Source organism: Phascolarctos cinereus, unplaced genomic scaffold (genome assembly GCF_003287225.1).
Source record: "Phascolarctos cinereus isolate Bilbo 61053 unplaced genomic scaffold, phaCin_HiC Scaffold_726;HRSCAF=1367, whole genome shotgun sequence".
NCBI lineage: Eukaryota > Metazoa > Chordata > Mammalia > Diprotodontia > Phascolarctidae > Phascolarctos > Phascolarctos cinereus.
In genome coordinates this window covers 98288910-98301748 of record NW_027556098.1, presented here as the reverse complement: position 1 = coordinate 98301748, position 12839 = coordinate 98288910, and the positions used below count along the sequence as shown (strand labels likewise).

The window sequence follows — 12839 nt, the reverse complement described above, 5'->3', positions numbered from 1 at the left end:
GATAAGTTAAAAGCACAAAGAAGTCTAAGTGACCTCCCCTTAAAGAGGACGTCATTTTTGACCTTGTATTCCCAACATATAGAACAATATAGCAAGTGTTTAGTAATAATGGCCAATATTTTATAGTGCTTTAAGGTTTGCAAATCACTTTACAAATATTTTTCATTTTATCCTCACAAAAAAATCTTGAGAGGTAAGTGACATTATTATCCCCATTTTATAGATGAGGAAATTGAGGCAGGCAGAGGTAATGTGATTTGCCCAAAGTCACAAAGCTAATAAGACTGGTTTTCTCTGAGGCTGGATTTGAGCTCAGGTCTTCCTGACTCCAGCTCTAGCACTCTTTCTACTGTGCCAACTAGCTGCCGCTAATAAATTAATAATATCAATAACAACAGACAGTACTGATATAGCACTTACTATGTGCCAGTCATTGTGCTAAGCACTTTACAATTATTATCTCATTTCATCCTCACAACAATCCTAGGAGAGGTAGGGTGTTATTATTTTCCCCATTTTTTACAGATGAGGAAACTGAGGCAGAAGCCAAGTGATCATTAATTAGTAGAGCAATAAGATTAGAGCTCAAGTCTCCAGATGCTTACTTAAAATGTTTCCTTGAGACCATCCTGTCTCCTTCTTTGAATCAATAAAAGCAGAGTTTAGCATCAAGAGTAAGGTAAGTCTTGCCCACAGTAACCTTGCCCATGTCAGCAGCCCCTTGGCACCTTTAGCTGGGCAGCTATGCTGAGGATACCATCTAGCTGCAGTCAGTGCATGCTTTAAAAATGAGCAGTCATGATAATCTCACTAGCTTTTTCTTCTTACTTAGCCTAAGAGGTTTAAGTGGCTGTTTAGGGGCACAGTTGAATTTCAAGTTTCATTTAGGAGTCGGTGCATCCCAAAGAGAAAGCTGTTAAGCCTGGGAATCCCAATGGGGGGCAAGGAATCAGTAGCCAGCGGTCAAACCGCTATCACTGCTATCCAGACCCATGTATGGTTTAGGAGATTTATGACAGAATGCCCATCTGGACTGCAAACCTTGCATGAGTTTAAGGCGCTGCTGGGTCTGCAAGGCCTGAATCAAAGAGCGAATCAATATGTTGACCAACTGTTTAATATTTTTGACAAGAACAAGGTAAGATTTCTTTTCCTTTTGCTTCATTTAGTTGTAATTTTCCATCCCCTCCTTAAAAAAAAATTACTTGAATTAAAAAGTAGATCTCTCTAAATGAGGAGGTCTTCATGGAAGGCACAGCTTGTAGAGGAGTGAGTCATTAAATACTGTTAGCACTGACTGCGTGAAAATAATTGGGGGTGAGGCACTGAGCACTGGGAAATGTTCTACATGTAGTGAGTTCTTTTAAAAACTAAATTAAATCTCACTGTGTAATTCTCATGGCATTATTTAAATAAATCCAGTAAGTGCAGATTGATTTACAAAGCCTATTTTTCAAAGTATTTTAGGCATTGGTGACATTTTCTAGAAAAGCAATTTATGGAATTCTGCTTTTAAAAGTGAGATTAGATCTCGATTGGAAGATTAAATCAATGGAAATTAACAGACAATGTGCCTGTGGTCCAGTCAAAGAAGAAATGTTTCTTTAAAAAAAAAACTGGATTTTCATAACTGACCAGCTTAATTTGAAAATTAAAATTAATTTTGACAAACTTGGGATCCTTGCAGGGTTTTTTTGGGAAACCTTTGCCTTTTTCATGTTTTGTTTTGTTTTCCCCCAGTACATTTTTTTAAAAAGTTGAGTTTTAGGTTTTTCCCCTGAGCTGTTTGGGTTTAATATTGTTTGTTTTAATGTAAAAATTCAGATCAGAGCAAAGAAAGAATGATACAGGACAGAAGTCAAAAAAGGGACTTGAACAACAACCCATTCCAAATGCCTAATCTAGAATTATAAAGTGAGTAGTTTTGCAATAAACAAAAGAAATCTTGATTATGGTTTTTAAGCCCTCTCCTCCCCCCCCTTTTTTTTTTTGCTTATTATAAAACTCCACCTTACAGATAAGATTTTTAAAATCCTGCTTGTAAAAGAGGAAGTTTCATAATGGGCCAAAAGAAAAAAAAAAGGCCGTGTCCAAAAAGACAGGAGATGCTGCCTTCCAAGGATAAAGCTAGTGAGGGAAAAGGGACCAGAAAATTACTAGAGGAAAATTGAGTGTTACTTGAAAAGATTGCAAAAGTGAGAAATAGAAGAAGAAAAAAGGAAGATGGGATTAATGACATGGATAAAATCAAAGTCAATTGGTTTGCCTTTAAGATGTGAGGAAATTTATGATACCCCCTCAGGCCAGAGAATTTTCTAAATACAAAAATAGAAACAGTGACTGAACCTATGATTTCATTAATATAGGAAACTCCTGGAGGAGAAAACTCCCTGTACCCGTACAGGGCCGTTATTTTCTCTGCAATTTATAGTCTCAGAGTGTTGCCTGGAGAACTGAGAATTTAAGTGGCTAAGCCAGGGTCAGAGGCAGGATTTAAACCCAGATCTTCCTGGCTTCAAGACAGCTCTCAAGTCACTTTACCGTACTACCTATCAAAAATACAGAAATAAGAGGCTTCAAAGATGAAATCTTAAAACTGGTAAAAATTTAACATGCAAGGAGTAAGACTTTTTCAATCTATTTTATTATTTATTCACAATTTTTAGACACAAATTTAAGACAATTGGTGGGAGTGAGGGGAGAGATCTTTCCAATCATTGTTGTAAAGTTCCATGAAATCCCTACCCAAAAGGAGTTTGCAACCCAGTGGAAAGGCTAGTTGGACTTTCCCTGTATTCTTCACTTATGAACACTGAAGCAAATTTTAGACTTAGCATATCAATCAATAAACATTTACCAAGTGCCTACTATGTGCTAGGCACTGTACTGGGGATACAAAAAGAGGCAAAAGACAGTCTCTGCCCTCAAGGAGCTTACAATTTAACAGGGGAGATGACATGCAAACAAATATTTACAAAGCAAGCTATATACAGGATAAAAAGGACATAATTAACAGAGGGAAGGCACAATTAAGGGGGGATTAGGAAAGGCTTCCTGTAGAAAATAGAATTTTAATTAGGACGAAAGGAAGCCAGGGATGTCAGTGGGCAAAGATGGGGGGTGGGGAGAGTATTCCAGACGTGGAGGACAGCCACAGGGAATGTCCAGAACCAACAGAGGGAGGATCTTGTTCAAGGAATAGCCACGAGGCCAGTGTCACTGGATCGAAGAGTATGCATTGGGGAGTAAGGTGAAAGCAGACTGGAAAAGTAGAAAGGAGTGAGGTTATGAAGGGCTTTGAATGCTGGAGCATTTTGTATTTGATCCTGGAAGCCATAGGGAGCCACTAGAGTTTATTGAGTAGGGGAGTGACCACCAAGGAGTATGTGGCACCTGTGTGTGTGTGTGTGTGCCCGTGTGTATGTGTGTGTTTGTATATATGTGTGTGCCCGTGTGTGTTTGTATGTTTCACAAAATCTTTAATGTCTTTTACATAGTCTTGAATGGCCCCCCTTCCTTTGTGCTTCCTAGTCCTCCACTATCCAGCCTCTTTTGATGTTCCATTAGAATCTAGTTCGATAAAGAAGTGAGCTATACTAAGATTTAGTCATTTCCCCAAAGTGTTATCTTTCTGCGCCCGCCGTTTCTCTCTCATGTTGGCATTGTGAACCTACCGTGATTGTCAGCATTCCTATGCTAGAGACAAAATGAATAAAAGGAGAAGCTGGATTTGAGAGCAGGACCTGCTGTCAAAATGATGCCTACTGCTGAGGAAACACACATGCAGATAATGTGCAAACAGGCATCTCATGATTTACAAACCCTTTGTGTGAGGAGGAGCTCAGGTCAGGCGTGTAAGAGTTCAGTCCCAAACCTGGAGCCCAATTCCCAAGACATAAAAATTCTGAATACATTTGTTATAGAGATTGATATTGGCTTGGGTAGGGTTTGAATCCAGGCGGGGAAGCACAGATGCTTTTTTATCTGATAGTGGATCTCATTTCAAAATGGAGTTATATGTGCACATGTGTGTGAGTCAGAGAAAACCGAGAGGAAGGTCTTATACAACACAAGGACGTTTCTCATTGTCAAGTCAACACAAACAAGATCAGAGTATTTTGTTGTTATGTGTTAGAAAATAGGAAGATTGGTGATTCATTAAAATATGTGATTATAATAAAACCTAGTCTCTCTAGAACTCTGTGTGAATAAGCAGTGTGGCTGAAAAGCAAAAGACTTGGGGTCTAGTTCTGATTGGGCTGTGAACTAGTTGTTTCCTCTTCCATCAAATGAGATGGAGGGAAGAAGGGAGGAAGGAAGGAAGGAAAAGGGAGCAAGGAAGGAGGAAGGGAGGGAAAAAAGGAGGGAGGAAAAGAACAAGGATAGAAGGAGGGAGGGAGAAAGGAAGGTGGGGAGAAAGAGAGGTAGGGAAGAAGGAAGGAAGAAAGGGAGGGGAAGTAGAAAGGAAGGAGAGAATGAGGAAGGAATTGCTTTGGACTGGAAAGTTAGAGAGATGATGAGGTGGATCCTGGGGAAATAGATTGACACCTCCTCCCTAGGAATAATAGCAGACTTTATTTGATTATGGTTCATGGTTCCAGAACTGAAGGGGAGAGAAGGCGAGGAAGGGGAGAAGGAGGTCATGGAGGAGGGAAAGTGATGCCATACAGCAGCAAGACAGTTGGTGAGGAGGCTTAAGAGGTGTTCTGAGAGGAAGGAGTGAAATAAAGCACAGCGGGAGGGTTTTTATTTGTTTGTTTGGCTTGGGTTTTAGTCATGTTTTTTTTTCTCCTGAAATGGGAAGATCCCATCATCAATTGGGAAAGTGGAACCCCAGGTCAGAAATTTTTCCAGGGCATAGTCTCTGGTGTGTACAGCAGGGTGGATTTTTGGGGAAGTTGCCGAGGTGTTGGAATAAAAGCTCTAATTTTATAACTCCTTAATGAGCTGTTCCAAATAGCTGAGATTTCTCCCTGTTAACATCAAATTTACTCTCTTTTAATTTCATTTTTTGTGGATGGAAATCCACAAAGCTTAAGTTAGCTTTTTGTTGATGACTAAAGGTCATAAATATAAGTACACATACTGTGGTGTGATACAATGGTAAGTTCAAGGACTATTAACAGACAAGGGAATTTACATTAATGTAAACTCTTACTGTGTGCTAGGCACTGCACTCAGTACTTTACAAATATTATCTTAGGGTGATTCTCACAACAACCCTGGGAGGTAGGTGTTATTATAATACGCATTTAGAGTTGAGGAAACTGAGGCAGACAGAGGTTAAGTGACTTACCCAGGGTCACAGAGCTAATAAGTGTCTGAGGTCAAATTTGAGCTCGGGTCTTTATGATTCCAGGACCAGCACTCTAATCCACCATGACACTGTCTGACCTAGGATTATTCACCTAAATGCCCCAACCCTACCTACATTTGCTTTTGTAGTTTTTCTTTCTCCTAAAATGCTTGTCTTTAGAAGATCCTTTCCCTTTTCTTAAATTTGACGCTTCATTACTTCATTTCTGCACTGAGAAACCAGCTTCTTAAAACTGTGTAAAAACTAAATAGCAACAGGTTTTGAGTGGGAACTTCAAGAACTAGGCCATGAGTCAAGGACCTTGACTTTCATGCATGGATTTTGTGGCATCTCCTCTGGCTCCTTGGAGGAATTATTTTGTTTCCTTCCTGGTTCTCTCAGCTGGGTTTGAGATAGGTGAGGCTTCTGGATAACAGTATCACTGTTCTTGGGGGAGGGGGAGGAGGCATCCTCTTTTACTTCTAGAAAATACTTAAAAATCAAAATGCCTCATATTTATAAATGGAAATTGTTTTCCATTTTCAAGCTAAGCCAATCAGTTATGAAAAATGTATTATAGGAGATATTCCTTCTTTGGTTTTTACAAAGGTGCATTTTTCTTTTCAGCAACTGATATCATTGTGTGTGTGTGTCTGTGTGTGTCTGTGTGTGTGTGTGTGTGTGTGTGTGTGTGTGTGTGTGTGTGTGTAATTGTTCCTTTGTTCTTTGTCCTTTTGAAACTCTCAGCAAATTTGTGTTAGAAGTCTTGGGTAGATTTCAACTAGTTCATTCTCTGTCAATAGCATTTTTAAGAGAAAGAATATCACAATGTCCCCCATATAATGCCTTCAGTTAAGGTTTTGGTGGCACTTTCCAAGTTTGCCCAGATGGTAAAACAAAACAAAACCAAAAAATGGTGTGGGTCATCATTGTATGATCTGGCCATCCCAGCTGTCCTGTAATTTCTCGAAATGAGTGGTGATAAATTATAGTATAACTGCATATTTCACTCCTCTTTTATTAGTAAACAAAGTACACTTTTTAAAATTTAAAAAGGAGTTCAGTTGCAGCAATTTTGGGGACAAAAACAGAATGTTTTGCACCTTTGCATACATCTTCTGGTCCAGAAAGAACCTGGGACTCAGTGTCAGACCTGTATGTTTAATTAATGTTTGATGAATTTAATTGAAATGACCCACTTTTGCTACTTTTTAGTTATGTGACCTTTAGGCAAATCATTCAAACTCTATCAATTGTCCTTAGCCATTATGTGTGTCATGGTTGCTTTTGGCAATCTGATGAAATCTTTGGACCTTTCTCAGAATAATGTTTATAAATGCATAAAATAAAATATATAGTAATACAATGGAAACTAATTATATTGAACTATAATTATCTCTCTATATTGTGTTGATCAACATATGTGTGTAAACCTTTATATAGCTATATAAAGTTCACAGACCCCAGGTTAAGAATCTTTGATCTTTCTGGCCCTTAATTTCTTCATTTGTAAACTTGGGATCATAATTCCTGCCCTGCCTACTTCACAAGGTTATGTAAGGATCAAATGAGATTGTGTATATAAAATCCCTTATAAGCTATAAAATACCAAAAAAGAAAACCTTATGTATATGACGTAGTGCTCAGATTGGTACAAAAGCAAAGAATTCTTGCAGGTGGGTCTCAACATTCTTCCCTGAGTGTCTGCAAGTGCATCATCTCTAGAAAGGATAAAAAGAAAGGAGGCCTCAAATTTACAATTCATAATAACTAGATAACCCATGAGGTAAAAATGTGACCACCTAGGGACACTGTGATCAATGAATGAATGAATCAATCAATATTTATTAACTTCCCACTAGGTACCAGGCACTGTGCTAATGCTGAGAATACAAAAGGAGGCAAAAGACGGCCCCTGCCCTCAAGGATCTCATAGTTTCATGGGTAATAGGAAAACTTCCTGTTCTTCTAAGTCACCACCCTAAGAGCAGCTCACTCCTCCCCATAGGGTAATTAATGCCAGATTCTTTTTAGAGCAGAACTTCCTAATTTTTTTTGCACCAGGTGTCAGTAGCTAGACTTTGGTAATCCAATGAAGCCTCTGGACCTCTTCTCTGAAGAATGTTTCTAAATGCATAAAATAAAATACACAGTATTACAAAGGAAAATAAAAACAAGTTCACAGACCCCAGGTTAAGAAACTCACCTTAGTGGATGGCTGAATGGACATGCAAATAGATAGAATTATAGATAGAAAGATTGATAGACATAGACATATCTGCATGTACATATACATAAGTGTATATATTTGTGTATATATGTGTGTCTATCTACATTTATGTGTACATATTCATTGAAATAACCCACTTAGCTGTGGGATCTTTAGAGAAATCATTTGTCCTGGATAATGGTTCATAACATTTTTCTGTGTATGTCATGGATGTGTGATGAAACATATGGACCCTTCTCAGAATACTCTTTTTAAATGCTTAAAAGTAAGTATACAATGTTGAAAAGGAAACCAATTATATTGATATATAATGATCAAAATATATATTTTACCAAAATATTATTTTCATCTATAACTATTTATCATATTGCCCATGTTGCCAATGTCCCAGGGTATCCCAAGACTCCAGGTTTATATGACCTAAGCTTAATCCTATGGGCTGACGCCTTTGGGATCCTTTTCTGTCTTTGGCTCACCACCTTCACGTGGAGTTGCTTCAAGAAAATTTAATATAGCTCATGTCTAGGTTTCTGAAAAGGTAGATATAAGGGCTCCCTAGCTCCTGTAAGCACTGAAGTTAACAAGTGCATATTTATGGTCATAACCAGATTTTTATAATAAATGAAGCACCTATCACTTCTCCCTGGAACAAAACTGTAATTGGAATGTCATTAGGCAATCGTTTAGCATTCTGGTGAATTGCTCTGTCTTAGAGAGTATCCAGATATAGTCTCCCCAAAAACTCATTCCTCTGGAAGATGAGCATACTTGGCGTTGGGGAGGAGGTGGCAGGGAGGCTGCCAAACCCTTCTCTCATTGTATCTACCCTGTCCGAATCATCCACTGACTTTGTTCTCCAAGTAGCCAGGACCCCTCTTCCTCCAAAGAACACATGACAGCAGGAAAGCTCCCATTCTTTTTAGGAGATCTAGTGCCCGAATCTTTTATCCAGGGACTGCTGAACTTCAGGATACCCACAAGACAATCCCCAAGATTGAGACTCCTCTCTTAGCTTCTGAAGCCATACCTTTGATTGTTGTTGTGACATATATGTTTGTTGTGGTTGTTGTTGTTGTTGAGGCAACTGGGGTTAAGTGACTTGCCCAGAGTCATACAGCTAGTGAGTGTTATTTGTCTGCAGTCGGATTTGAACTCAGGTCCTCCTGATTCCAGGGCCAGTACTCTATCCACTGTACTGCTTAGCTGCCCATCTGTCATGTATTTTTGCAAGAAGTCTCTCAGTACCAGCTGCTACCAAGACATTTTAGGTGGGAAAGCCCACTTTCAGCTATGTAGGCTCTGACTCGTGCTCAGAAAAGGAAAGAAAAAAGCAGAAGGCAGCTTGTAATCCCAGGTTTCAAGAAACCCGTTCTTAGACAATCTGATCAGCGTATAACTCACCAAGTACCTATGCTTAGAGCTGCCAGTATCTACTCTCAGGAGAGGTTTCTTTTTAGACTGACTATAAATATGTGCCTAACTCTGCAACTGTTCTCCCACAACTACTCCAACAAGGATCAAGGAAGTTCATCAGACTGAGTAGTAATCAGAACATCATCTGGGTTCACAGGTAGAAGACTGCCCAAAGAGGAGGAGGTGGAGAGAATGGATTTCACTTTAAACCTCACTTTCACCTGAACTAGGAGTAACACACACACACACACACACACACACACACACACACACACACACACCCAGAATGGGAAGAGGGAGGAACAAGAAGAAGATTTGTGAAGGGATTAGACTTTGGGACTCAGGGACAAAATAAACTTCAATCTTGAATGTTAGAGGGTGGATTGTGAAGAGGGATTTAAAAGAAAGAACCTGTAATTGGGGTTTAGGTGAGGGGAAGAGAAGAGGGATAGGAGTGAAAGTAGATTACATCAAGCACAGGTAACTCATGTTGATGAGTGTAATCCTTCCTCACCCCCATCTTTTTTGGAAAGAATGGGGTAGCTGATAAGGAGAAGAAAAGGATTAAGAGAATAGGAAGGGGGAAATACGCAATTAATGATCATAACTATGAATGTAAATGGGTTAAACTTATCTGTAAAATGGAAGGGGTAGCAGAATAGAAAGCAGAGTACATTAATGTGTTGCTTACAAGAAACACCCTTGAAACGTAGATTCACACAGTGTTCAAGTAAAAGTTTGGAGCAAAAATCTGTTAAACTTCAGCTGAACTCAAAAAAGCAGAGGTAGCAGCCATGAAGTAAAAATAGATGGTTAAAAAAAATGAAAATGGGATGTACATTATGCTTAAAGATGCCATAGACAGTGACTTAGTGTGCACCAAATGGCACAGTGTCTAAATACTTAAAAGGAGACATTTAAGTTCATGAAGAGAAATATAATAAAACCATAATATTGAGGATATCAGTGTACCTCTTTCAGAACTAAACAAATCTAATGCCCTCAAATGTTCAGCACCTGAATAAAATTTTAGAAAAGTTGATTGGGGAGCACATCAAATTAATTGTGGACTTTCCTGATTCTACACACACACACACACACACACACACACACACACACACACATTTCCTTTACATGCTTACATGTATGATGCTGTTCTAAAGTGTTATTATGCATCATCATCATTACCTACACTCTGAAGTATACCCAAAAGTGTAAGCACTCTTTGATTCAGTGACACTGGCCTTCTTGCTGCTCTTCAAACAAAATACCCCATATCTTCACTCCTTGGCTTTTCATTAGCTTTCCCCCATAACTGGAACTGTCATCCCTCCTTATCTGCAATTCTCTGTCTTTCTTCAAATCCCCAAAATCTCACCTCCAAAAGTCCTTTCCCAATCCTTAATGGCATTTCTTTTCCTCTAAGATTACTTTCACTTGTCTTGTATATATCTTGTTTGTACATAATTGTTTGCATGTTGTCTCTCCAGTTAGATTGAGAGCTCCTTAAGGAAAGGGACTATTTTTTGCCTTTCTTTGACTCCCTAGCCTAGCACAGTGCTTGGCACATAGAAACTGCTTAATAAACTCTAGTTGACTTCTTGACTTGAAGTATTCACTTGGAAATCAGTTATTAAATACCTACTGTGCGCAGTGCACATGATAAGTCTTCTTGACTTGACTGAGCTACTCATTTCTCTTTTGGAGACTTCAATTCCCTCATCAGATTAAGGAGATAATCTCTGTGGTCCCCTCTAGATCTAAATCCTATGATATCATTTTATCCTTAATAAAGATTTCAAAAGCTTCTTCTAGCTCTAAGAATTGGTGAGTCTCTGACATGAACTAATATGATAAAGGAATCTCATCTGGATGGAATACATTACTGGATGGAATACTCACAAAATTGTCGTAAAAACTCCATTACTGGAAATGTTCAAAATGAGGTTGGATGATGATCTGTTAGGTATAAAGTAGAGAAAATTCTGTCATGGAGTAGGAGGCCGCATTTGGTAACCTGCAAAGTTGCTTCCAGCTCTGGGTGCGTACAAATGGAAGATATTAGCATGCCTCAACATGGTACTTTGAGATCATAAAGTATTAGGTACTCTTGTCATTGCATTAGTATCTTTTATAATAATTTAATTTGAAGTTTGAGGAGCTGGGTTCTAGTCCTGGCTATTACATATTATCTATCACTTTATTTCTCTGGGACCTGGGCCTCTCATCTGAAAAAATGAGAAAGACTTTGTTGCTGTTGTTGTTCAGCCATTTTTCACTTGTGTCTGACTCCTTGTGACCCCATTTGGGGTTTTCTTGACAGAGATACTGGAGTGGTTGGCCATTTCTTTCTCCAGCTCATTTTACAGATGAGGAAACTGAGGCAAACAGAGTTAAGTGACTTGCCCAGGGTCACACAGCTAGTAAGTGTCTGACAGCAGATTTGAACTCAGGACAATGAATCTTTTTGACTCCAAGCCTGGTGCTCTGTCCATTGTACCACCTAGCTGGCCTGGGAAGACAGACTAGATAACCTCTAAGGTCCTTCCAATTACAAATCCTAATACTATCCATCAATGACAGCTATAACGTCATATACAGTTCTCATACACCTTTTAACATTTCAGCTATCAGCTATCCATTTTTCACTGCAAAAGACAAAATTCAAGGCTTCCTACCATCACAAAATAACGTCTCCCTAGCAACAGCCTCCTGCCATATACTGCTACAATCATAAGAGTCTTGGAGTTGAAGGAAGCATTAGGGGTAATTTAGGCCAACCTTTATCAAAAGCATAAATGTTCTATAGAGATAGCATTCTCATATCCAGTCTATAGCATCCAGCCTCTGCTTGAGTGGCTCAGCAACAGAAGAGCTCTCTACTTCACAAACAAGTGCATTCCATTTTGGAAACATTGTAATCAGATCTATAACTAGAATTCTTTCATGCCAGTGTAATCCCTGCTTCTAATGCATCTGTCATAGAAACAATAGATAACTGTTACTATAGCTTTAAGGGTCAGATAAAATGTTGAGAAGAGTAGATTTTCCAGGCAGTTTTCAAGTGTCAGTTGAGAAAATGACTTCCTGTGAAACGTTTCTCACCATGAAAATCAGGGAGAAAGTAAGTGCTTTATCTGTGATCTATGAAGATTCATGAGAAATATGTGAAGACAGATAAGAAGGAGCTGATGTAAAACTTCTTCCTAATCAGAATTGTCATTAAGTGATGATTTTAAAGAAACACCTAATAGATAGTTCTATGAGGAATTTGTGAGGATGTGGCAAGTATAGTGTATTTTGGAAGGACTTATTACCTGTGCAACATGGTTTGTCTGGCCCCATTCTCTGAAGGCTAGGCATGTTACATTTTACCTATAGGGTTCTCTGGTATCGCAAAGGGGGCTGGGGAAATCTTTTCTCTTCCAGTGGCTTGGGTTCCCACTAATTGTGTTTTCTCCATTTTAGGGACCCGATGACTAGTACCACAATTCCATTTAACCATTTAACACATAATTACCTTTTACAAAGGGATATTTACTTCAAAGATAAGGCAAGAACAAAATAAAAACATTCCTCCCTCTCTCTCTCTCAACACCTCAGGAACATAATCTTTCCTCAGTCTTTGGGAGGGGAGGAGAAATTAGGATCATAGTTTAGCTCAGTTCCTATATAACATTAGTTCCACCAGGTTCAAGAAGAAAGGATGCTCATACCTCCAAGAAGGAAGCCTGGCCCCTGCTGGCATGTGGACATCCTGGGGCAAAGTTTCACTTGCCCTTGTATTAGTTACAGCTCCATTTCTGATTGTAAGACAGTTCTTCTTTATATTAGGTTAACCCATGCCTCATTGTGACTTTCACCTTTTGGTCTTAGTGCTGCCATCAGGAGTCATGGAAA

The 12839-nt window shown here is 38.9% G+C and overlaps 1 protein-coding gene across 1 annotated transcript in view; it reads left to right on the top strand.

The window, feature by feature from the left end:
* Positions 1-934: 934 nt before the first annotated feature.
* GUCA1C (guanylate cyclase activator 1C) overlaps positions 935-12839 on the top strand; it is a 53145-nt gene continuing 41240 nt past the window's right edge. The window contains exon 1 of the mRNA XM_020999848.2: positions 935-1138. Coding sequence (XP_020855507.1) covers positions 935-1138 — 204 coding nt within the window. The remainder of the gene's footprint in view (positions 1139-12839) is intronic.